Source organism: Bubalus bubalis, chromosome 18 (assembly GCF_019923935.1).
Source record: "Bubalus bubalis isolate 160015118507 breed Murrah chromosome 18, NDDB_SH_1, whole genome shotgun sequence".
NCBI classification, from domain to species: Eukaryota; Metazoa; Chordata; class Mammalia; order Artiodactyla; family Bovidae; genus Bubalus; species Bubalus bubalis.
The window spans coordinates 54,501,808-54,524,364 of record NC_059174.1 but is presented as its reverse complement, the minus strand read 5'-3'; the positions used below and the strand labels follow the sequence as shown (position 1 = coordinate 54,524,364).

General features: G+C 50.0%; 1 protein-coding gene across 5 annotated transcripts; it reads left to right on the top strand.

Annotated features, from left to right (window-relative positions):
* The first annotated feature begins 86 nt into the window (after positions 1-86).
* On the top strand, positions 87-22,512 carry TMEM143 (transmembrane protein 143). 5 transcript variants are annotated; one of them, XM_025269427.3, is made up of 8 exons: positions 89-238; positions 584-824; positions 2,590-2,694; positions 12,465-12,659; positions 14,192-14,319; positions 15,258-15,537; positions 20,590-20,779; positions 21,414-22,512. In XM_025269427.3, the coding sequence occupies exons 2-8, from the start codon at positions 606-608 to the stop codon at positions 21,668-21,670; spliced, it is 1,374 nt and encodes a 457-aa protein (XP_025125212.1). In that variant the 5' UTR covers positions 89-238; positions 584-605; the 3' UTR covers positions 21,671-22,512. The 5 variants fall into 5 exon arrangements, with proteins under 5 accessions (XP_044786759.1, XP_025125209.1, XP_025125212.1 ...); XM_025269422.3 differs by having other exon boundaries at positions 21,411-22,512; XM_025269423.3 differs by lacking the exon at positions 89-238 and adding an exon at positions 1,178-1,318 and having other exon boundaries at positions 683-824; positions 21,411-22,512.
* Positions 22,513-22,557: the final 45 nt, after the last annotated feature.

Sequence of the window (22,557 nt, the reverse complement as noted above, 5' to 3'; positions counted from 1 at the left end):
TTGTGGACAAGGAGATACTTCTGTAACGCATGCGCCGAGTCCAAGCAAAGCGCCTGAAGCAAGCCAGGCAGACTGCGCATGCGTAGTCGCGACTGGGCATTAGAAGAAAATGGACTCCGTTCGATGACCCAGGCATTGCGCATGCGTCCTACGGCGGCTTGAAGCCGAACCTCGGAGGCCCAGGGCGCCGTTTTGCACATGCGCAGGAGGCTCAATGACAGTCGAGCGTTGCCTAAAGGTGAGGGAAAGGGTGAAAGATTGCATGGCCGGGGGTGGGCGGCCCTGCAGACTCATGTAGCTTTCCGAGCATATACTATAAAGATTCACCTGACGCCTAGACCCCGCAGAGGTTTTGTCACCGCAGGGCTTCTGGGCCCGCAAAACGCTCCCCCCAAACTCTTGCCTGGGACTCAGGCCAACTGAATAGTGTGGGAGGGGATGGACAGGAGGGCCTACGAGGCGGGCGGATGGGCTCTAACCCGCTGCCTGGGGTAGAAACGGCCCCTGGAAGTTGGGAGGCGGAGGTGGAGGGGGCACCTTTCCCCCAGATGACTTTTGACCTCTTCCCATTTCCCTCGTTTAGGCTGCGAGGAAAGGGTCTAGCCATGCTGCATGTGACCCGAGGGTTCTGGGGATCCAGTGTCCGAGTATGGCCTCTGTTGCCCTCGTTTCTCGGTCACTCCCGGGCCCTGTCATCGCTGGAGGCCAAGATGGGGGAGTACCGCAAGATGTGGAACCCCACGGAGCCCCGCGACTGGGCCCAGCAATACCGCGAACGGCACATCCCGTTCTCCAAAGAGCAACTGCTCCGCCTCCTGATACAGGTACCGCCCGTCCCGGGTCCGAGAGCCTGGGGACTACGAATCCCGGCAGGCCTCGCGGCGGTACAGCCCTTCAAGCTATAGAAGAATGCCCTTGGCGCCCCCTGGGAATTGTAGTTCCTTTACCCTTTATGTGACTTCCCTGGTGGCGCAGACGGTAAAGCGTCTGTCTACAGTGCGGGAGACCCGGGTTCGATCCCTGGGTCGGGAAGATCCCCTGGAGAAGGAAATGGCAATCCACTCCAGTACTATTGCCTGGAAAATCCCATGGACAGAGGAGCCTGGTAGGCTACAGTCCATGGGGTTGCAGAGAGTTGGACACGACTGAGCGACTTCACTTCACTTACCCTTTATAGGCCCAGGTGAGCGAGGAGTGAGTTGGAATGCTGGAGACTGACTGCCGAGATGTAGATGAAGCAGCGATTCCAGACTCTAGCTCGTTCTGGGGGCTTGAACAAGCACTCACACGGGGGGTGGTTTTACCCTCTACAAAACGGGTATGATCTTCATCTTCGTCATTACAATGACTACTCCCTAATAATAATTATTGTACCAATGAAGCAATAATCATATTACACTGAGCTCTTATTATATGGCACCGTGCTAAGCATTTTCCGCATATTATTGAATAATGAACAACCCAGTAAGAGGTACCACCATCATTCCCTCTTTACAAAGGAGATAACTAAAGCAGGAGAAGGCAGTGACTCACCTAAGGTCATGACTAGTGACTCAGATTTGATCCAAAGTGTACTGACTATAGAGCAGGGTGGGGATTAGGGTGAGACAAGTAGATACTTGCTCGACCCTAAGACCTTAAGTTCTTACCCCACTGTCACCATCATACTTGTGATTATTTTTTATCATCATTCCTTCATTTAATAATTATTACTTGATGACATCACTGACTCAATGGACATGAGTTTGGGTAAACTCTGGGAGTTGGTGATGGACAGGGAGGCCTGGCGTGCTTTGGTTCATGGGGTCACAGAGTTGGACACAACTGAGCGACTGAACTGAACTGAAATGTCTCTGTATGGCCTAAGTTCTGTGCTGGGCTTTATCCATATACAGAAGTATATATACACACACACAAACACACATTTAGATATATGGACACATGTAATCACATCAAATTGTCACTATCGGTTTTTTCAGAAAGAGGGTGTGATCCTCTGTTGCCAATAAGGAAACAGACTCAGAGAGGGGATGGCATTCACCCAGGGCACTGAGGTAGGAATGCTAAAATAGTGGGTATATCTGTGTGCTCTGGACCAGGCCTGGTCTCGAGTCTCAGCTTCTCTTTTATGGACAGTGTGGCCCTCAGAAAGTGACTTTCCTAAACCTAGGTGTCCCCTCTGAACAATGAGGGTTATAATTCCATCAGCCTTCTTGTGTCCTCTGGAGGATGAGATCATGCCAGCAAACAGTTCCTGGCACACAAATAAGCATTGTGTGACTGCTGGCCAGTAAGTATCAGCGTGGTAACTTGAAACCCTAGCTCTTTAAGCCATCTGTTTTTCACTCTTCAGGGCTACCTCAGTTTCTTTCAGTGAAATTGATCAGTTCTCTCCCCCTCCCCACCCCCCCAAAAAAACCCACAAAATTTTAAAGAGCCCAGAGCTCTGATTGTCTGGGTTGCCCAGGAAAGAATCCCGCTCCCCACCCCCCCCACCCCCCCACCCCCCCCTCCCCCCTCCCCGCCGCCACCCCACCATGAGGAAGGAGAGAGAGGCCTAAAGAGATGTTTTGCTTCCCGAGGTAATAGGAGTTCCATTCCACTCCTGCGGAGAAGGCTGCCTTGGAGGAGTTCACAGCCCACGTGGACTTTTGTACCTTGTTCCACTACCATCACGTCCTGACCCAGCTGCAGGTGAGAACCAGGACCCTGTGGCCCTGTTGTCCTTGTTTGCTTATCTGTTCATTCAGCAAAAATTCTCTGAGTGCTTACTTGGAGTCCAGCCCTCTTCTAAGCATCAGGGATGCAGCAGTGAACAGAACAGATGAAGCCACGCCCTTCTGGAGCTGATATTCCAGGTGGAAAGATGATAAATGAATAAATGTAAGGGACTTGCCTGGTGGTCCAGTGGTTAAGACTCTGAGCTTCCGATGCAGGGGCTGTGGGTTCAATTTCTAGTCAGGGAACTAAGATCCCACACGCCATGTTGTTCAGTCACTTGGTTGTGTCTGACTCTTTGCCACCCCGTGGACTGCAGCACGCCAGGCTTCCCTGTCCTTCACTGTTTCCCTGGTGCTCAAACATGCTCAAACTCAGGTCCATTGAGTTGTTGATGCCATCCAACCTTCTCATCCTCTGTCGCCCCCTTCTCTTGCCCTGAATCTTTCCCAGCATCAGGGTCTTTTCCAATGAGTCGGCTCTTCAGCATGTAGTGTGGCCAAATTGAAAACAAAAAATGTAAAATGTGACACTCAGGAGTGGCAAGTGCCATTGAAGGTGGGATAGAAAGCGATGAGAAAAGGGCCTGATTTAGACAGGGTGGTCAAGGAAGGCTTCTCTGAGGAGGTGACAGATAAGCTAATACCTGGGTGAACTGAGGCAGTGAACTCGATGGGTGTCTGGGGATGGACATTTCAGGTAGAAACGTCCTCTTTTTCAAGGAAAAACATTGAGAAAACGTTCTCTTTTTCAAGAGAAAAGCAATTGCAAAGGCCCTGAGGTGTGAGGGCCTGGAGTGTTGGGGGAATGGCAGTAGAACTACTGGCTGGAGGTGAAGAGGGCAGGAGGCGACAGCAGAGAGGGAGTGAGGGGACACTGTGCCTGGCCTCGTGGGTTGTGCTGGAGACGTGGCTTTTATGTAAGCGAGCTGGGAGCCGCCACAGGAGGGTTCAGAGCAGAGGCGGGTCATGAACAGATTCGGGTGTTAATAGGATTCTTCTGGCTGCTCAGCAGGGAACAGACCATCAGAGGCAGGGAGATACATTAAAGAGTCTATTATGTTTGTCCAGGTAAGAGATAATGGCAGCTCAGACAAGAGTAATAGCAGTGGAAGTGGTGAAAAGTGGTCAGGCACTGGTAATGGTTGGAAGGCATCATCATTTGGCTGAGTGGGCGGGACCTTGAAGGAGAGAAAGAAGTCAGGGGGCCTCCAGCAGTTCATGCCGGCACCTCCTGAAGGATACGGCTGCTACTTACTGAGATGTGGAAAGCAGAGCAGAGAGAGGTCTTCAGGGAAGACTGAGAGCTCAGTTTAGACTTAGAAATTTGAGCTGCCTCTTGGACAGCTGGGTAGAGAGATGGACTCAATGCCCATAGTCTGGAAGTCAAGGTAGGAGACTGGGCTAAGAAACAGTCCTGGGAGGATCTAGACAGTACAACCTGCATGACCACCAGGGACATTAACTGAGCCCTGGGGAGTGAATGCTTCAAGATTCTCTCCCAGGAGCCCTTCAAGGACCAGGTCTTTGGAATGTGCAAGGTTTGGACAACTCAGGCCTGCGGAATTAACCCTTTACTGCCCCTGCCCCCCATAGCTCCCCTCCTTGCTTTGGTGAGTAGCAGCTATGGCCTCTCTGCATCAGGCTTATCAATTTCCTGCAGCACCAAGTAGCTGCCAGCAGCCCCATTGGCAGAAGAAGAAACCGAAGCTCCAAGAGGGCCCCGTTGAGCCCAAGATGAGGCAGGTCCCAAGTGGCAGAGCCAAGATTTGTGCTCCTGTCTGCTGGCCTCCAAGCTTTTCTCTGGGGCATCTCTGGCCTCTGGAGACAGGATTCTTTTTCTTTAAAAAGTTATTTTTAAATGTTATGCAAATGTTTAACCATATTGAAACATGGAATATGCAGCAAAGACACACATTCTCACTGAGGCAGCATATTTTATTTTATTATTATTTATTTGTTTGTTTGGCTGCATTGGGTCTTAACTGGCACTCGAGATCTTTCGTTGAGGCACTCTAGTCTTGTCTCATGGGCTTAGTTGCTCTGTGGTGTATGGGTTAGTTTCTGGACCAGGGATCAAACCCACATCCCCTGCATTGCAAGGCAGATTCTTAATCATTGAACCACCAGGGAAGTCCCAAGGCAGCAGATTTTAAATGGAGACCCTGAGAGGGTGGGTGGAAGCATCAGGTGAGTGAGACACACTGGGTTACCATTTGCTGATGACCTAAGACCCTTGAGGAAGCAGTTTGGAGCAGGCAAAGAACAAGAAGAGCCCCAGTTCAGACGCCAGCTTTGTCGTTCACTAGGAGTGAGGGCGACCTTGGCAGGTGCCCTCTCTCTGGGCCTCCTTTCCCTTGTGCATTCATTCATTGGATTCACTCAATGCATGTTTACTGAGCACCTACTGTGTCCTGGAAGGTTCCAGGCCCCCAGCCTCAGTGGTGCGCCTGTGTATCTGCCTCATGGCATCACGTGCCAGGGAGAGAGACTGACCCTCCACAAGGTAAAGAAGTAAAATATGTGAAGAAGTGCTAAGTACCACAGAGAGGGTTCCAGATAAAGTACAAGACGCCCAGCTTATTCATTTCCTAATTCTACCATACCAAATGAGCATCCACTGGATGGCTTAAAACAAGAGATCTCTTCTTTGAGAGTTCAGGAAGCTGGAAGTCCAAAATCAAAGTGCTGGCAGGGTTAGTTTCTTCTGGAGCCTCAGAGGAAGGGACCCATCCTATGCTTTTCTCCAAGCTTCTGGCAGTCCGTGGCTTGTGGACACATCACTTTAATCTCTGTCTTCATCTTCACATCACTTTCTTCTCTATGAGTCCTATTCTGTCTCTTATAAGGACACTCTCATTGGATTTCAGTTCAGTTCAGTCACTCAGTCGTGTCCGACTTTTTGCTACCCCATGAATTGCAGCACGCCAGGCCTCCCTGTCCATCACCAACTCCCGGAGTTCACCCAGACTCATGTCCATCGAGTCAGTGATGCCATCCAGCCATCTCATCCTCTGTCGTCCCCTTCTCCTCCTGCCCCCAATCCCTCCCAGCATCAGAGTCTTTTCCAATGAGTCAACTCTTTGCAAGAGGTTGCCAAAGTGCTGGAGTTTCAGCGTTAGCATCATTCCTTCCAAAGAAATCCCAGGGCTGATCTCCTTCAGAATGGACTGGTTGGATCTCCTTGCAGTCCCAGGGACTCTCAAGAGTCTACTCCAACACCACAGTTCAAAAGCATCAATTCTTCGGCGTTCAGCCTTCTTCACAGTCCAACTCTCACATCCATACATGACCACCGGAAAAACCATAGCTTTGACTAGACGAACTTTTGTTGGCAAAGTAATGTCTCTGCTTTTGAATATGCTATCTAGGTTGGTCATAACTTTCCTTCCAAGGAGTAAGTGTCTTTTAATTTCATGGCTGCAGTCACCATCTGTAGTGATTTTGGAGCCCAAAAAAATAAAGTCTGACACTGTTTCCACTGTTTCCCCATCTATTTCCCATGAAGTGATGGGACTGGATGCCATGGTCTTCGTTTTCTGAATGTTGAGCTTTAAGCCAACTTTTTCACTCTCCACTTTCACTTTCATCAAGAGGATTTTGAGTTCCTCTTCACTTTCTGCCATAAGGGTGGTGTCATCTGCATATCTGAGGTTATTGATATTTCTCCTGGCAATCTTGATTCCAGCTTGTGTTTCTTCCAGTCCAGCGTTTCTCATGATGTGCTCTGCATATAAGTTAAATAAGCAGGGTGACAATATACAGCCTTGATGTCCTCCTTTTCCTATTTGGAACCATTCTGTTGTTCCATGTCCAGTTCTAACTGTTGCTTCCTGACCTGCATATAGGTTTCTCAAGAGGCAGATCAGGTGGTCTGGTATTCCCATCTCTTTCAGAATTTTCCACAGTTTATTGTGATCCACACAGTCAAAGGCTTTTAGGGCCCACCCTAATCCAATATGGTCTCACTTTGATACCTTAATTATACCTGCAAAGACCCTTTTCCAAATGAGGTCATATTCTGAGGTTCCCAGGGGACAGGAATTTTTAGAGGACACTCTTCTACCCTCTAAACCCAGTTAAATTTGAATTTCAGATAAGCTATGAGAAATTATTCTTTTTAAAGTAGAATTATGTCCATGTAAATACAATCCTTAAATATTGCACAGGACATACTTAAACTGAAAAATTATTTATTGTTGATCTGGAAATACAGCTGAACTTGGTGTCCTGTATTTTATTTTTTGGCTAAATCTGGTAACCCTAATTAAGGAGAAAAAGAAAGGAGAGGTGTTTTTTGCAGTTTTAGGTGGGGTAGTCAGGGACAGCCTCACTGAGGGGGTGACATTTGAGCCTGAAGGAGGCCAGAGTGAGCCATGTGGAGATCTATGAGAATGGTAAGTGCAAAGGCCCGGTGGCTGGAGTGTGCATGGTATGTAGGAGGGGCTAGAGGTGAGTGAGTGAAGGGGCAAAGCTGGAGATGAGCCAGAGAGGGGCATGCGGCCAGATCTTCAGCGCCGTATGGGACACAGTGAAGTCTTGGCTTTGACTCTGAGTGAGGTGAGAGCCAGGAAATGGCTCTGAGCTAACAGACGCAAGCTGACTTCTGTTACAAGAGGCGCCCTCTGGTGGTTTCCGGGAACAGACTGGGGGGTGAGGTTGGGAGCCGGGAGACTGGTGCGGCTGTCACGACCGCCCAGGAGATGAGAAGTGGTCGGATCCTGGGTCTGTTTTGAATGGGTGCCATCAGGATTTGCTGATGGATTGAAGAAAGAGAGGAGTCTAGGATGACCAGAGGCTTTGGGCCTGAGCGCCTGGAAGAATGCACTTCTCTGACATGGAGAAGATGGGGGTGAGGGAGAGCAGGTTTGGGGAGGAGTTTCAGGACCCCCTTTGGGACACATTGGGCTTGAGAGTGGTCTTGAGAGGAGGGAGGCGAGGGCGTTTGGAAGGGCCCTGGAGACGGCTGTTGGACTCATCCAGGCAGAAGGCGATGGTGGTGTGGACTGGGCAGGGCTGGTGGGGAGGAGAGAGCCTGGCGGAGTTGCTCTCTGTTTTGGAGGTGGAATCATTGTGATTAATAAATCATGCAAGGAAAGGGAACAGCAATGGTCACCCACCACATCCAGGTTTCTGGCTCGAAGCCATGGGCGGATGCGAAGTTCCCAGAAGAGAATCTGGTTCGCAGCGGACGTTATATGAATGCACTTCTCCCTCCTCCAGCTCTGAGAGTCCCTCACTCTCAAAGTGCAGCTCAGCCCCAGGAAAGGCATTTCTCAAGGTCATTCCGTGAATTTGAGAACATGGCCCATGGGACCTGCTCTGTCAGCCTGGCTGGAAGTACTTGGACACAGGCCTTAGTTCTGGGCCCCAGTACTGTTCTGGGCCAGCACGGGCCGGTCCTCAGCATTAGTTCCCATGAGGACTTGCTGGGCTCGATTCTCTACTACATCATCAGACACCTGGCTCCGTTGTCTCGGAGACCCTGGACTTTCCGTCTCCAAACCTTTGCCCAGGCCGTTCCTCCCACTTGGAATGCCCCTCCCTGGTTTCCTTCCACTAACAAAAGCTTCCCCTGACCTTGATGTGTTGTTCCTTAAGGCTGCCTCTCCTGAGAGACACACAGAGGGTGGGGTTTAGGGGCTGGTTTTATGGAGGGGTGCTTCCCTCTGGGGCTTGTTGGATAGTCTGGGACACATTATATGTCACCCTGAAATTCCATCTCTCTGTGAACAAATAGGCAAGCCACCTGGAAGCTTGCTCTTTAAAAAAAAATTTTTTTTTTTTACATATTTATTTGGCTGTGCTGGGTCTTAGTTGCAGCATGCAGGATCTACCATCTTTGTTGTAGCACTTCAGGGTCTTTAGTCGTGACATGCAAACTCTTAGTTGTGGCATGTGGGATCTAGTTCCCCAAACAGGGATCAAACCTGGGCCCTCCTGCATTGGGAGCACAGAGTCCTAACCACTGGACCGCCAGGGAAGTCCCTAGCTCTTTTTTTTCTTCATTCATTCATTCATTCATTCAGTCAACAATTTTGGGCGGCATTGATGGGTGCATAAGATGAGATGGACAAGGCATTACGCAGTTCTATGAGGACACTGAAGGTCATAGAGTTTGGATTTTATTCCAAATGCTATGAGAAGCCACTGGAGGGATAGGGTCTGTTTATAATCTCAGTAAGCTCCTTGTGACAGCCACGTGGGGACTGGTTTGGACATGGTGGGAGAGTGGAAACCCGATGCACCTGTTTAGGTGCGAGGCGATGGTGGCTAGGACGAGAAGGCAGCAGTGGGATGGAAAGGAAGCTAGAGTCCAGAACGATTCAGAGTCTGCTGAATTTGCTAAAGATCAGATACAGGGGTGATGATAAGAAAGGAAAAATTACTAGAACTAATCAATGACTATAGTAAAGTTGCAGGATATAAAATCAACACACAGAAATCACTTGCATTCCTATACACTAATAATGAGAAAACAGAAAGAGAAATTAAGGAAACAATTCCATTCACCATTGCAACGGAAAGAATAAAATACTTAGGAATATATCTACCTAAAGAAACTAAAGACCTATATATAGAAAACTATAAAACACTGGTGAAAGAAATCAAAGAGGACACTAACAGATGGAGAAATATACCATGTTCATGGATTGGAAGAATCAATATAGTGAAAATGAGTATACTACCCAAAGCAATCTATAGATTCAATGCAATCCCTATCAAGCTACCAACAGCATTCTTCAAAGAGCTAGAACAAACAATTTCACAATTTGTATGGAAATACAAAAAACCTCGAATAGCCAAAGCGATCTTGAGAAAGAAGAATGGAACTGGAGGAATCAACCTACCTGACTTCAGGCTCTACTACAAAGCCACAGTTATCAAGACAGTATGGTACTGGCACAAAGACAGAAATATAGATCAATGGAACAAAATAGAAAGCCCAGAGATAAATCCACGCACATATGGACACCTTATCTTTGACAAAGGAGGCAAGAATATACAATGGATTAAAGACAATTTCTTTAACAAGTGGTGCTGGGAAATCTGGTGAACCACTTGTAAAAGAATGAAACTAGAACACTTTCTAACACCATACACAAAAATAAACTCAAAATGGATTAAAGATCTAAACGTAAGACCAGAAACTATAAAACTCCTAGTGGAGAACATAGGCAAAACACTCTCTGACATACATCACAGCAGGATCCTCTATGACCCCCCTCCCAGAATATTGGAAATAAAAGCAAAAATAAACAAATGGGACCTAATTAACCTTAAAAGCTTCTGCACATCAAAGGAAACTATTAGCAAGGTGAAAAGACAGCCTTCAGAATGGGAGAAGATAATAGCAAATGAAGCAACTGACAAACAACTAATCTCGAGAATATACAAGCAACTCCTACAGCTCCACTCCAGAAAAATAAATGACCCAATCAAAAAATGGGCCAAAGAACTAAACAGACATTTCTCCAAAGAAGACATACAGATGGCTAACAAACACATGAAAAGATGCTCAACATCACTCATTATCAGAGAAATGCAAATCAAAACCACTATGAGGTACCATTTCACACCAGTCAGAATGGCTGCGATCCAAAAGTCTACAAGTAATAAATGCTGGAGAGGGTGTGGAGAAAAGGGAACCCTCTTACACTGTTGGTGGGAATGCAAACTAGTACAGCCACTATGGAGAAGTGTGGAGATTCCTTAAAAAACTGGAAATAGAACTGCCTTATGATCCAGCAATCCCACTGCTGGGCATACACACTGAGGAAACCAGAAGGGAAAGAGACACATGTACCCCCATGTTCATCGCAGCACTGTTTATAATAGCCAGGACATGGAAGCAACCTAGATGTCCATCAGCAGATGAATGGATAAGAAAGCAGTGGTACATATACACAATGGAGTATTACTCAGCCATTAAAAAGAATACATTTGAATCAGTTCTAATGAGGTGGATGAAACTGGAGCCTATTATACAGAGTGAAGTAAGCCAGAAAGAAAAACACCAATACAGTATACTAATGCATATATATGGAATTTAGAAAGATGGTAACAATAACCCTGTGTATGAGACAGCAAAAGAGACACTGATGTATAGAACAGTCTTATGGACTCTGTGAGAGAGGGAGAGGGTGGGAAGATTTGGGAGAATGGCATTGAAACATGTAAAATATCATGTATGAAACGAGTTGCCAGTCCAGGTTCGATGCACGATACTGGATGCTTGGGGCTGGTGCACTGGGACGACCCAGAGGGATGGAATGGGGAGGGAGGAGGGAGGAGGGTTCAGGATGGGGAACACATGTATACCTGTGGTGGATTCATTTTGATATTTGGCAAAACTAATACAATTATGTAAATTTTTAAAAATTAAAAAAAAAAAAAAAAACACAAAGATGACTCCAGGGTTCCTGATCAGCATCTGAATGGATCACAGTGCCATTTCCTGAAAGAAGACTGAGATGGGGAGGGGGTAGAAATGGAGAGTTTTCCTTAAATCATGTTAGATCTGAGATACCATTAGACATCCAGCTGGAGATGCCAAAGACATAATTGCCTATGAGAATCTGATGCTCAGGGGAGAGGCCAGGGAAGGTTGGGAGGAATAGCTTTGGGAGGGGGCATCCAGGATGGTTATTTTGCTGGAAGATGGGGATGGGAGGATGTGATCTTGTGGGCTTGACATGTTGGATTTGAGGCAACTGTGACATCCCCAAGAAATATCAGGTAGAGAGTTTGTATTAGTTCCTATAAAGGCTTAGCTCTTGTAACAAGCAGACCCCACAAGGCAATGGCTTAAAGAAGGTGGAGGATTCTTCCTCTCCCATTTAACAGCCTTGTGGTAAGTTGGCCACGGTAGATGAGCAGCTCTGTTCCTCATGAGATGATGCCAGGACCCAGGTTCCTTCCATGTTGTTGCTCTGCCATCCCCTGAGGGCCCTGTCTTCATCTCTGTGGGCTCAGAACTCGGTTGTAGGCAGGAGAGCGTTCTAAGCTGTTAAGAACAAGGAAAGAGTGGAAGGTGCAGGAGGGGCAAGAAGTATCTGTTACTTCTGCTCATATTCTGTGGATGAATTCTGGCCACACCTAGTCTCAAAGGAGGCTGGAAATGTAGTCTATCTGGGCAGCCCCACAGCCGCTGCCTTCTCTACTACTGTGGGGGAAGGGGAAGTACTACTCTAATGCTGCTGCTGCTAAGTCGCTTCAGTCGTGTCCGACTCTGTGCGACCCCAGAGACGGCAGCCCACCAGGCTCCCCCGTCCCTGGGATTCTCCAGGCAAAAACACTGGAGTGGGTTGCCATTTCCTTCTCTAATGCATGAAAGTGAGAAGTGAAAGTGAAGTCGCTCAGTCATGTCCGACTCTTAGCAACCCCAGGGACTGTAGCCCACCAGGCTCCTCTGTCCATGGGATTTTCCAGGCAGGAGTACTGGAGTGGGGTGCCATTACTACTAAACATCCCCACAAACTGAACATGGATATTAGGTCTAGAACTTAGAGGAGAGGTCTGATTTGGAGATGTGAGTTGGGTAGTTACCTGCATGGAGATGGTGCTTAAGGCCATGGGGATGGTGAGGCAACATATTGTGAGCTTGAGGGGAGAGACAGGAAGAGGGCCCCAAATCCAGCCTTGGGGTAGCCCATTATTTATGGGGCCAGGAACATCCTTACATGTACCCACAATCCCTCACACTCTGACCTAGTCCATTTTTCTTCTCTCTGACTCTCTCCTCAGGCCTTGTATGACCCCATCAACCCTGACAGGGAGACTCTTGACCAGCCTTCACTTACAGACCCTCAGCGTCTGTCCAATGAGAAGGAAGTGCTTCAGGCCCTGGAGCCCCTGCTGGCCCAGGCCAACTTCTCCCCACTCACGGAGGACACCCTGGCCTACGCTCTGGTGGTCCATCACCCTCAGGATGAGGTCCAGGTGCTTGTCTTCCAGAAAACAACCCAAACTCCCAGGAGACCTTGGGCAGGGGTGGAGCCTTTGGGAAGCAGAGGCTGCTGGGAGCTGTAGTCCTGAACACTAGCCCATGTGGTACCTTTGGTGAAATAGAAAAAAGTGCCTCTTCTCGGGTAACTTCACTCCCACCTGTTGGAAAAGCATCATAAGCTACAGGTCTTCTTAGGACTAGAGACTCTATTACCCATCTGCCTGCAAACTATTAAGAGAGCTGTTCTTTGGTGTGGGGGGCGGGGATTGGTTCCAGTGCCTTTGAGGATATGGAAATCCTCAGATGCTAAAGTCTCTTATATGGAATGGCATAGTATTTGCATATAACCTATGCATATCCTCCTGCATACTTTAAGTCATCTCTGACTATTTGTAATACCTAATACAATGTAAATGCTGTGTAAAAGAGTTGGTGATACTAGCAGATTTCAGTTTTGCTTTCTGGAATTAAAATTTTTTTTAGTCCTATAGTTGGTTGAATCAACAGATGTGAAACCTGCAGTTATGGAGGGCTAACTATAATAAATAATACAAAATACTCACCATTAAAGTCAACAAAATATGGGAATTCCTTGGTAGTTTAGTGGTGAGGACTCAGCGCTTTCACTTCTGGAGCCTGGGTTCAGTCCCTGGTCGGGAAACTAAGATCCTATAAGCTGCGTGGCACAGCCAAAAGAAAAAAGTCAACAAAATACTAATAATCAAAATACTAAATACTGTTAGTATTATAATCAAAATACTAAAAATCACTACATTTTGGTGATTTTAAGTTGTGTTGTTTTCTAAAGTCAGACTTAACCGTCTCTGAAATTGGATTGTGACTTAGAAGCAGTAGTGTGGCATGGTTTGAAAAGTGAAAGTGAAAGTTCACTCAGTCGTGTCCGACTCTTTGAGACCCCATGAACTATACAGTCCATGGAATTCTCCAGGCCAGAATACTGGAGTGGGTACCCTTTTCCTTCTCCAGGGGATCTTCCCAACCCAGGGATTGAACCCAGGTCTCCTGCATTACAGGAGGATTCTTTACCAGCTGAACCACCAGGGAAGCCCAAGAATGCTGGAGTGGGTAGACTATCCCTTCTCTAGCAGATCTTCCCAACCCAGGAATCAAACCGGGGTCTCCTGCATCGCAGGCAGATTCTTTACCAACTAAGCTATCAGGGAAGCCCCTGTTGCGTGGTTTAATTGACAATATATTTTCCCTTTTAGTTGCTTCATAAAATGATAGAGTACCTTAAAATCAGTGGCATTATAGATGCTAGGAAATATGGTCATGAAGATGACTATGATGTGGATGGTGCCATCTTGGATGGTATGTCCTTGTGCAGTGTACAACGTGAACAACCATACATGGCTGTCTGCCTGCACACTGGATGATGATGAGTCTGGGAAGTAGGTGGGGAGGCAGAGGATCACTGGGGGTGAGGCATGTAATTCTAGTATCCTGCATTCACACCGTGGCTTACGCTCAGCTGCTTTTGCTTCCTTCTCCCTCCCTTTGGCAGGTGACAATAAATTTGGACCAGTATATCTACATGCATTTCTGGGCCTTGGGCCAGCGAGTTGGGAAGATGCCCCGTAAGTCCAGCGTGGGCTCCAAGCGTTTCTTCTTCAAATCGCCCCCTGCAGAGAGGTGAGGCGGCCCCTGTTCCCCAGCTGCAGCAAGAGGGAGCAAGGTTAGAGTCGAGAGGGGACGGACAGGTCAGTGTCTGGATTTGGGTGTCTGGGACCTGGGTGGGATGTCAAGAAAGGAGAAAGGGTCAATGAAATACTGCCTCTTCTTCCCAAGGAGAAATAAGACCTGCAATTCTTAGGGGAAGAGAAGGGCTAGGGACATTTCTCTCCATTTTCCAAATGAGGAAAACTGAGGCTCAGAGAGGGAAGGCCACATTCTGAAAAAGTGGTACCACCAGGTTTCTGAAGAACATTATGTTTTTAACATGTAGTTAGATACAGATAGTGTTAGGAGAGCCATATCATCTCACAGTTGGCCAGGGGGCCTGTCAGTCACCCAATCTGTCTGGAATCAGACTATCAAATATGGTTACAAATTCAGAGACAAAAACCAAAGACAAAAAGCCTCTCATATCCCTTAAACCAGTAATTCCACTTCCAGGAATCTATTCCAAGGAGATATTTATACTTGCAGACTGTCTATTTAATTATTTTAATTATCTGTCTCTCATGCTGGACTATAAGCTCCACAAAGGCAGTGACTGACTCATTTTGTTGTCTCTCCAGAGCTAAATAGCACTCCTTGGCACCTAGCAGATACCCTGAAATATATTTAGAATTTGGGTTTGAACGTTAACTAAAGAATTTTTATTCAGCTCTCATTTATCAAGTTCATAAAATCAGAAGCAACCTATGTGTCCAATAACAGGAGATTGCATCATGTTAGTGATCCCCTCTAGTTGGGCACTTAGCTTACTTCTGACTTTCCTCCCACCATTTTTAAGTAGCTTTTAAAATGATGGTGTGACTTCAGAGCCAGTGAGAATGACCTAGGGTTGGAGGGGGACTCCCAGGGGCTGTTCTGACTGTCCTCGCCCCTCCATCTCTGGCTATCAGGAGATACTTTAAGCGGGTGATACTAGCAGCCCGAACGAAGAAGGGGCACTTAGTGCTGAAGAGCTTCAAGGATACGCCATTGGAGGGCCTGGAGCAGCTGCTGCCCGAGCTGAAGGTGCGCACGTCCACCCTGCAGCGTGCCATCCTCAACGTCACACTGATCGTCTCGGGTGTAGTGTTCTTTGTCAACGTGGGCATGGTGGTGCTCTCTGACCTCAAGGTGGCCACCTCCCTGTTGCTGCTGTTCTTCGCTGCTTTCATGGGCCTGCGGGCCGCCAAGGTACGTGACGCCCAACCAAGCCTGCCCTTTGATGGTCAGCTAGAGGGTCAGGCCACCCTGCCAGTTTGTTTCTCTTTTTTTGTGGATTATTCCTGCTTCAGGTTGGCCTTTCTTTCCCTTCCTTATTCACTCAACACAACCTTGGGAGGGTTTCTCGATCTCCCTGAGCCTCAGTTTTCTCATCTGGAAAATGGGCTTAATAAATAGCGAGACCGTCCTAGGAGGGCTGTTGTGAGGAAGAGATGAGTGAATCTGTAATGAGCACTGGGTGCAGGGCTTGCACATGGCCAGTGTGACACAAGTGTTCACAGCCACTCACTGGGCACTTGGTGATGTGAAGGGTGTGTTTTAGAACACGACTGCCTGGGTTTGAATCTAGTTCTACCATTTTCTAGCTGTGTGACCTATTCTTTTAGCGTGTGTGTGTGTGTGTGTGTGTGTGAGAGAGAGAGAGAACCATGTCATGTGGCATGTGGGATCTTCGTTCCCCAAGCAGGGATCGAACCCATGCCCCCTGCAGTGGAAGTGCAGAGTCTTAACCACTGGAGTGCCAGGGAAGTCCTAAGCTATGTAACCTTGAACAAGCTGCTTAAACCTCTCTGTGCATCTCAGAAGCAGAGATGACAGTGAGTTGTGGTGATTAAATGCATTAATACGCTGAACATGGAAAACAGAGGCTGGCCCATAGTACAGAGGTGTTATATGAGAGTTCACCATTACCTTTATTATTATTATTACTGACTGGGCTCTTGTCCCTGAGTCTGGGCTTCCCCACCCCCAAACTCTGGGACCAGGGCCTGTGTTTCGAACAAGCTCCTTTCCTGATTCTGCTACATGTGAGTGCAGGGCTGCCCCATCCAGTTGTACAGGTTGTTCATCATCCAAGGATTCATGGCCGAAGGGACAGGTGGGTGCTGGAATCCAACTTGTGCTTTGCTTGCTGAACCTTGAGCTCTGCCTTGAGGTGGCTGCCTTTTACTGATTCTCCCTGGGGTTGGCACTGGCCCCAAGAGTGCGAACTGGCGCGAGTTGTCCGTTGTACCTGATCATTCCCTTGCTGGTTCATTGATTTTCAAGCTGTTTTCAGCCATCCCAATGGGCTCTTAGGAAGCCTGGTAATAAATCCCACAGATAATAACCAGGCTGCGCTGGCTGAGCAGGGAGCACTTCCTGCCGAGGACCAGGGGTCGGGTGTCAATTGAGGGAAGCTCTGAAAGGTGGAGATTGAGCCTGGTGGAGAAGGGGCGCAGTGAGCACAGCCTGGGGAATCTCACAGGGATGGGGTCTGGCGTGCAGGATGGAGAAGCAAGGCCCCAGAGGGGTGGCGAGGGCCTTGAATGCCAAGGCAGGGGCTTTGGGCTTCGTCCTCAGGGCAGAGGGAAGCCACAGAAGGGCTGTAAGCAGAGCAGGAATGTGGCAACCACAGACTGGGTCGGAGGGCAGGGGGAAGAGGGTGTTGGGCTGCTCTGGGGAGGACATGTGCATTTTCAGCCCAGGGAGGACCATTGTCCCACCTCTCAGTGGCCCTTGGGGATGAAGAACTCTTGAGTCTCTTGGGCTCAGACACTCAGTTTAAAGCCCAGTTCACCTGCTCATTTACTGATCCCTTTTGGACATTTTTCCATGCCCCAGGCTGAGCCTCATTAAGTTCATTCTTTTTTTATTTGGCTTGTCGTATCTCCGTTCTCCAATCACGGACTGAACCCGGGCCATGGCACCAAAAGGCGCCAAATCCTAATCTCTAGACTACCAGGGACTCCCTCCGTGCCTTAAATGCAGGCCTCCCTGGCCTCTGTCCAGCTGCCCACAGAGCATCCATCTTCCCCTGAAACCCCCTTCTCCTCCCCGGCTCCGCATCTCGGGACAGTTGCTCTGATCAGACACCTGGGAGGCTGATTTTGCAGCAGGATACATGGCCCTCTTCCTACCCTTCCCCCAGAGAGCTCATCCACCTCCACGGTTTCCACAAGCTGCTCTCCCGTGCCTCCTAGATCCAGGAGCTCCACACTCAAGTCTGGAGCAGCCAGGTGGAGGACAGCGTCTCTCCCACCTGCTCCTCCTCCTGGTTCTCCATCTGTGGATGGCCCCGTTGTCCCCAAATCACTGACTAGACCCCTGGAAATTACCCTGCCCCCCAACCTGTCAGTCCTCAGCCCATCCTTCCTGCCCCCCGGCGCTCTGCTCCCCAGGCTCTCTGTGCCCATCTCCTCTCCTCTGTCTCGGCTCCAGCTCAGATCCTCTTTCTAGCCTTCCCCCACCCAGTGATCCCCTCCAGCCCATCCCAGATGGCCCCTGAGCTGGCCCTGCTCCTCCCTTGCTCACAACCTGGCCTCAGAGACACTGCTTCTTCAGCCTCATCTGACACAATTCTCAGCTTCAGCTCCACCAAAATATACTTGTAGCTCCTTCCACCACTACTTCTCTCCCCTTCTCTCCCTTTGCATATGCTGTTCCTCCTTCTGAAACATACTCTCCCCTGGAGGAGGGCACAGTGGCCTACTCCGTATTCTTGCCTGGAGAATCCCCATAGACAAAGGAGCCTGGTGGGTACAGTCCATGGGGTCGCAAAGAGTCGGACACGACTGAAGCGACTTAGCATGCATGCATGCATCCTTTTGCTAGGCTGATCAACCCCTCCTCACCCTCATCTCAGAGGCTCCAGAAAGCCCTCCCAGACTTCCTGAGCTGCGGGGGCTCCTGACATGTCCTGGTTTCCTGGGGAGACCCGTGGGGCAGCCTGAGAAGGCTGTCGAGCTGGCATCCCAGAGATGCCTCAGGGCTGGTCCTGCCCTGGAAGGAGAGGCATGGGGCCCATGGACAGACAGCCATGTGCCTGACCGAGGCGGCAGTGGGCCCTGTAGGAACCCAGGGATGCAGCTGCTTGTCTGTGCAAAGCGATATCTATCCTGAACCTTGACGATAAGACAGCAAGTGTTTTTCAAGAAAAGACTGGAAGCCACTTGGCCTGTCCCAAGGCCCAGAAGCCCAAGAGAGCAGGGTGCGCTCAGGGCGACCATCTGGGTAGACTGAGCTCATTCAACACGGGCTGCATTCATGGGAGAGGAGCAGAATATTGAGTGGGAGTAATCCCTGGGGCCAGGCCACAGAGTTTGGAGTCTCTGAGGGCACTAGGGAGCTATTTGAGGGTGTGAGCAGGGGAGGGGCAGGCTCAACTCTGGGGATTTGCAGAGAGAAGGGAGTAGGGGAGACTGAGGCCTGGGAGGAGGCTGGGTGATGCATTAGGTGGGTTGGACGGGAGGGGACAGGGCAGAGAGGGTCAAGGCAGGAGGATGGGGCCGGAGAGTGACAGGCTGGCGAGGAGGGGGCAGGATGGTGCCAGGGCTCTGATCTGTGATGGCGTAGATGGTGGGGCTACCCCAGATACGGACCCCAGGGGAGGAGGAAGGAGGGACTGAGGAGTTGGGTAAGGAGAAACACTGCGCTCAGCGTGGGCCTTGGCGAGTGTCGGAGGGACATTTAGCTGGCCAGTGGTGAGCCCTCTCCAGGGAGAGGTCTGGCCTCACGTGTCTGCCTCGGAATGGCATGACCTGTTCACTTAACCTGCGAGAATTCCACTCCATAAGCCTGGCAGAAACGGGCACACAACCCAATGTATTTTTCATAACAGTCGCGAATGCATCCAATTCCTGCATCTTGCCTCCAACCAAAGAAATTGGCGATTCGTTCCAATGCAGGGACATAAACTGACTGTGCTGGCCTTGTAAGAAGAGAGTGCAGTTCACACAGAGCGTGTCATTGGGACCATGCAGGCCATTTCAGCGATTTTCCAGGGCTGTGTTCATTTCAGAGGCATTTCACCGTAGGTTTCCACGTAGGGTGGGCAACACTGTTTGGGCAGAAGATACTTCAATAACTAAGTACTTGTGACCTGCCAGCTTCTGTGCCATGTTTTATTAACTTCCAGTGCCCCTTCTGTCATTTGCCTTGGCTCACAGACAGGGCTACCTGAAGACTTAGGTTTTGGCCACAGCCTCACAGCTGGAGGGGCAAAGATAGGACTGGCATCCAGGCCTGCAGGCCGCAGGACCCAGCAGCCCTGAACTCACTTGGTGGATGAAAAGACGAATCTGGGTGGATGAATCTGAGTTCGAGTCGCAGAGGGCACTGATGGGCTCTCATCTCCCTCTTCAGGGACAACAGGAATGAGGAAAGGGGTCCAGGCAGGAGGGATGGAGGGTGGGGAAGGGGTAGCCAGTAGACAGCTGGGCCCCAGACCCGCCTCTCCCTCATCAAGTATTTGTTGTCCATTAACACTTCTCTTCGGGCTTCCCTGGTGGCTCAGCAGTAAAGAATCCACCTGCCAATGCAGGGGACTTGGGTTCAGTCCCTGGGTTGGGAAGATCCCCTGAAGGAAATGGCAACCCACTCTAGTATTCTTGCCTGGGAAATCCCATGGACAGAGGAGCCTGGCGGGGTCACAAAGAGTCGGACGGGACTTAGCAACTAAACAACAACACTCTCTTTACAATATTTAAAACCTTTCAAAAAATTTCAAACAAATGCACAGATGGAATAGTATGATAAGCTCCTCTGTTGTCAGCACCCAGCGTCAACAATTAGTAACACTCAGGTTTCACCTAAAGACACCCCGCCCGCCCCCACCCCCCACCCACCACCACTGGATTATTTTGAAGCAAATTCTACACATCATCTGGAAATACTTGTGTGTGTCTAGATGATAAGGACTTTAAAAAAAATTGTAATGAAAAGTGCCCAGGCTAAAACTCTTGTCTGTGAATCCTCGAACACATCCATTGTTACGTAGCTCAGATAAGCAAACCCGGGCAGCGGCCTCCGAGGCACTGGGGCCAGAGCGTGTGGGTTAAGCGTAAAAATACCTGAGCCGGAGAGGGCCGCAGAGGTCCCCGCAGCCCTTGGGAAGGGCGGTACCTGCCCGAGTGACCTAGGGGTGTGCGTATGGGTGGGGTTGTATATGGGTGCCTGTGTGATTGGGTGGGGTGTGTGTATGCGCGGGGCGTGGAGTCCCAGCAGGCCCCGCCCCTCCCCTCCCGGATTTTGTCCTGCATGCAGATGTTCGGACATCGGCGCAGCGCGCAGGCGCTGGAGCTGGCGCACATGCTCTACTACCGCAGCACGTCCAACAACGCAGAGCTGCTCAGCGCCCTGGTCCTGCGCGCACAGGACGAGCACACCAAAGAGGCGCTGCTTGCGCACAGCTTCCTGGCCCGGCGGACCGGAGGGGCAAAGGGCCAGCCGGAAGGTAGGCCCGCAGGGGCCAAGAGGCCCCACCCCTTTGCAGCCCCTCACTTGCTAGGTCCCGCCCCGTCTCTTGCGGCCCTTTTCCCCTTAGGCCCCGCCCCTTCCTAACACTGCTGGGCGCAGATGTGGCCCCATCTGGAACAAACTCCACCCCGCCACTACGGAGTCGAGAGTCCTCTTAGTCCCAGACGGCCTTGCCCCAGTGAGACTCCATCTCCATGATGCCCACCTCCCAAACCCAGCTCGCGCTGGTGAACCGGATTCAACAGTAGGGACTCCTGACCCAGTTCCCATCTCGGTGGGCCTGCTACTGGGATGACCTCAACCTCAACTGCGATAGGAGTCTTGGATCAGACTCCTGTTGTGGTATGCTCCCCACTCCCCGTCCGCTGCTTCCTATATGCCAACCCAAATACTCCCTTACTAGAGAGCCCAGATGGCTCCTCCCTGAACAAGAGTCCCTGGCTGGTCCTCAGATGAGAGCCCCAACGTTGAGCCTCCTAGGTTCTGCCCCACTCCGCTAGGCTTCTTCCAAACCCAGACCTCTCTTATTCCTTGTCCTGCACCCTCCCCGCTGCCCACTCTTAGTCCTTCGGGTTGGTCTGACCTCACAACACCTGCCTGTCCCCCAGCAGAGACCTCCCAGTGGCTCCAGTCGGAGGTGGAGAACTGGCTTCTAGCCCAGTCAGGCTGTGACGTGGCCTTCAACGGAAAGAGGGCCCTGGCCCACCTGCAAGCCCTGCCCCCCACCGTCGGAATGTACCCGCCCCCGGGCCTCCCCAAACTAGACCTGTTGGCTACTATCTCTTCCCCCAAGTCCACACCTAGCGATGACAACTCCTTAGAGAAACCTCTCGGCCCAGCCCAACCCAGCCACCTGGTTGGGAACTAAGCGCCGCCTCCTCCTTGACAAGCTGTCGATCATGGCTAAGATGCTTCGCCACTCCCCAACTTACAATTACTCGTTACCACTTCCGTTATGCTGTTTTCTTAAACAAAACCGCCCAATGAGGCAGCCCGCCGTTGCCAATCGCCCCCTTCCCATGAACAGCCAATCAAAGCTTTTTGGCTTTGCTTCTGGTCCATCTCTTACTCCCTCCTTCATCATAAAGTTCTAAACATAGTTTGGCTGAGGAGGGAGGGCCAGCCAATCACAGCCGTGCAACGCTACACACCACCAGGCCCAGTTGTTAAACTGTGCCCTCCGGAGGCCGCCGTATATCACTGTCTGTTTAACCCGTACTGGGCAAAATGCCCATCATGTTCACCGAGGCGGAGCTCCAGCCTGCAGCCAATAAGAACCTTTTAGTCCGCTCCTCTGGCAAACTGCCAGTGAGACAGCTGCCGGGCACTATCAACCTTGGGCAGCCAGTTGTCCCTGCAGAGAAGCAACCAATCAGAATTTCTGAAGGAGACCTGCTCTTTCTATCAATTGCCGCTACTTATAAGGCAGGCCATTTGGTCAACTGCCCATCAGCTTGTCCAGGCTGAAGGAGTCGGGAGCTTTGTGCCCAGCACAAAGCTGTGGGCCAGGAGGAACCAGAAACCAAGGCTCGTGTCCACTCAGGCCCCAACAACAAAACTCAGGTGCCTTCGCTGCCCAGGCCCCTCACCCTTTCTACAGAAACTACCTCGGCCTGGATCTTGACTCCACCAGTGCCCTGTGCAATATTTATTGGTCTATCAATTTCTCCCCTGTCCTTTCTCCCAAAGGAATAAATCATGTTTCATAAATCTGGATGAGTCAGAGAGCTGCAGGGGTTGAAAAGAAGGAAGGTT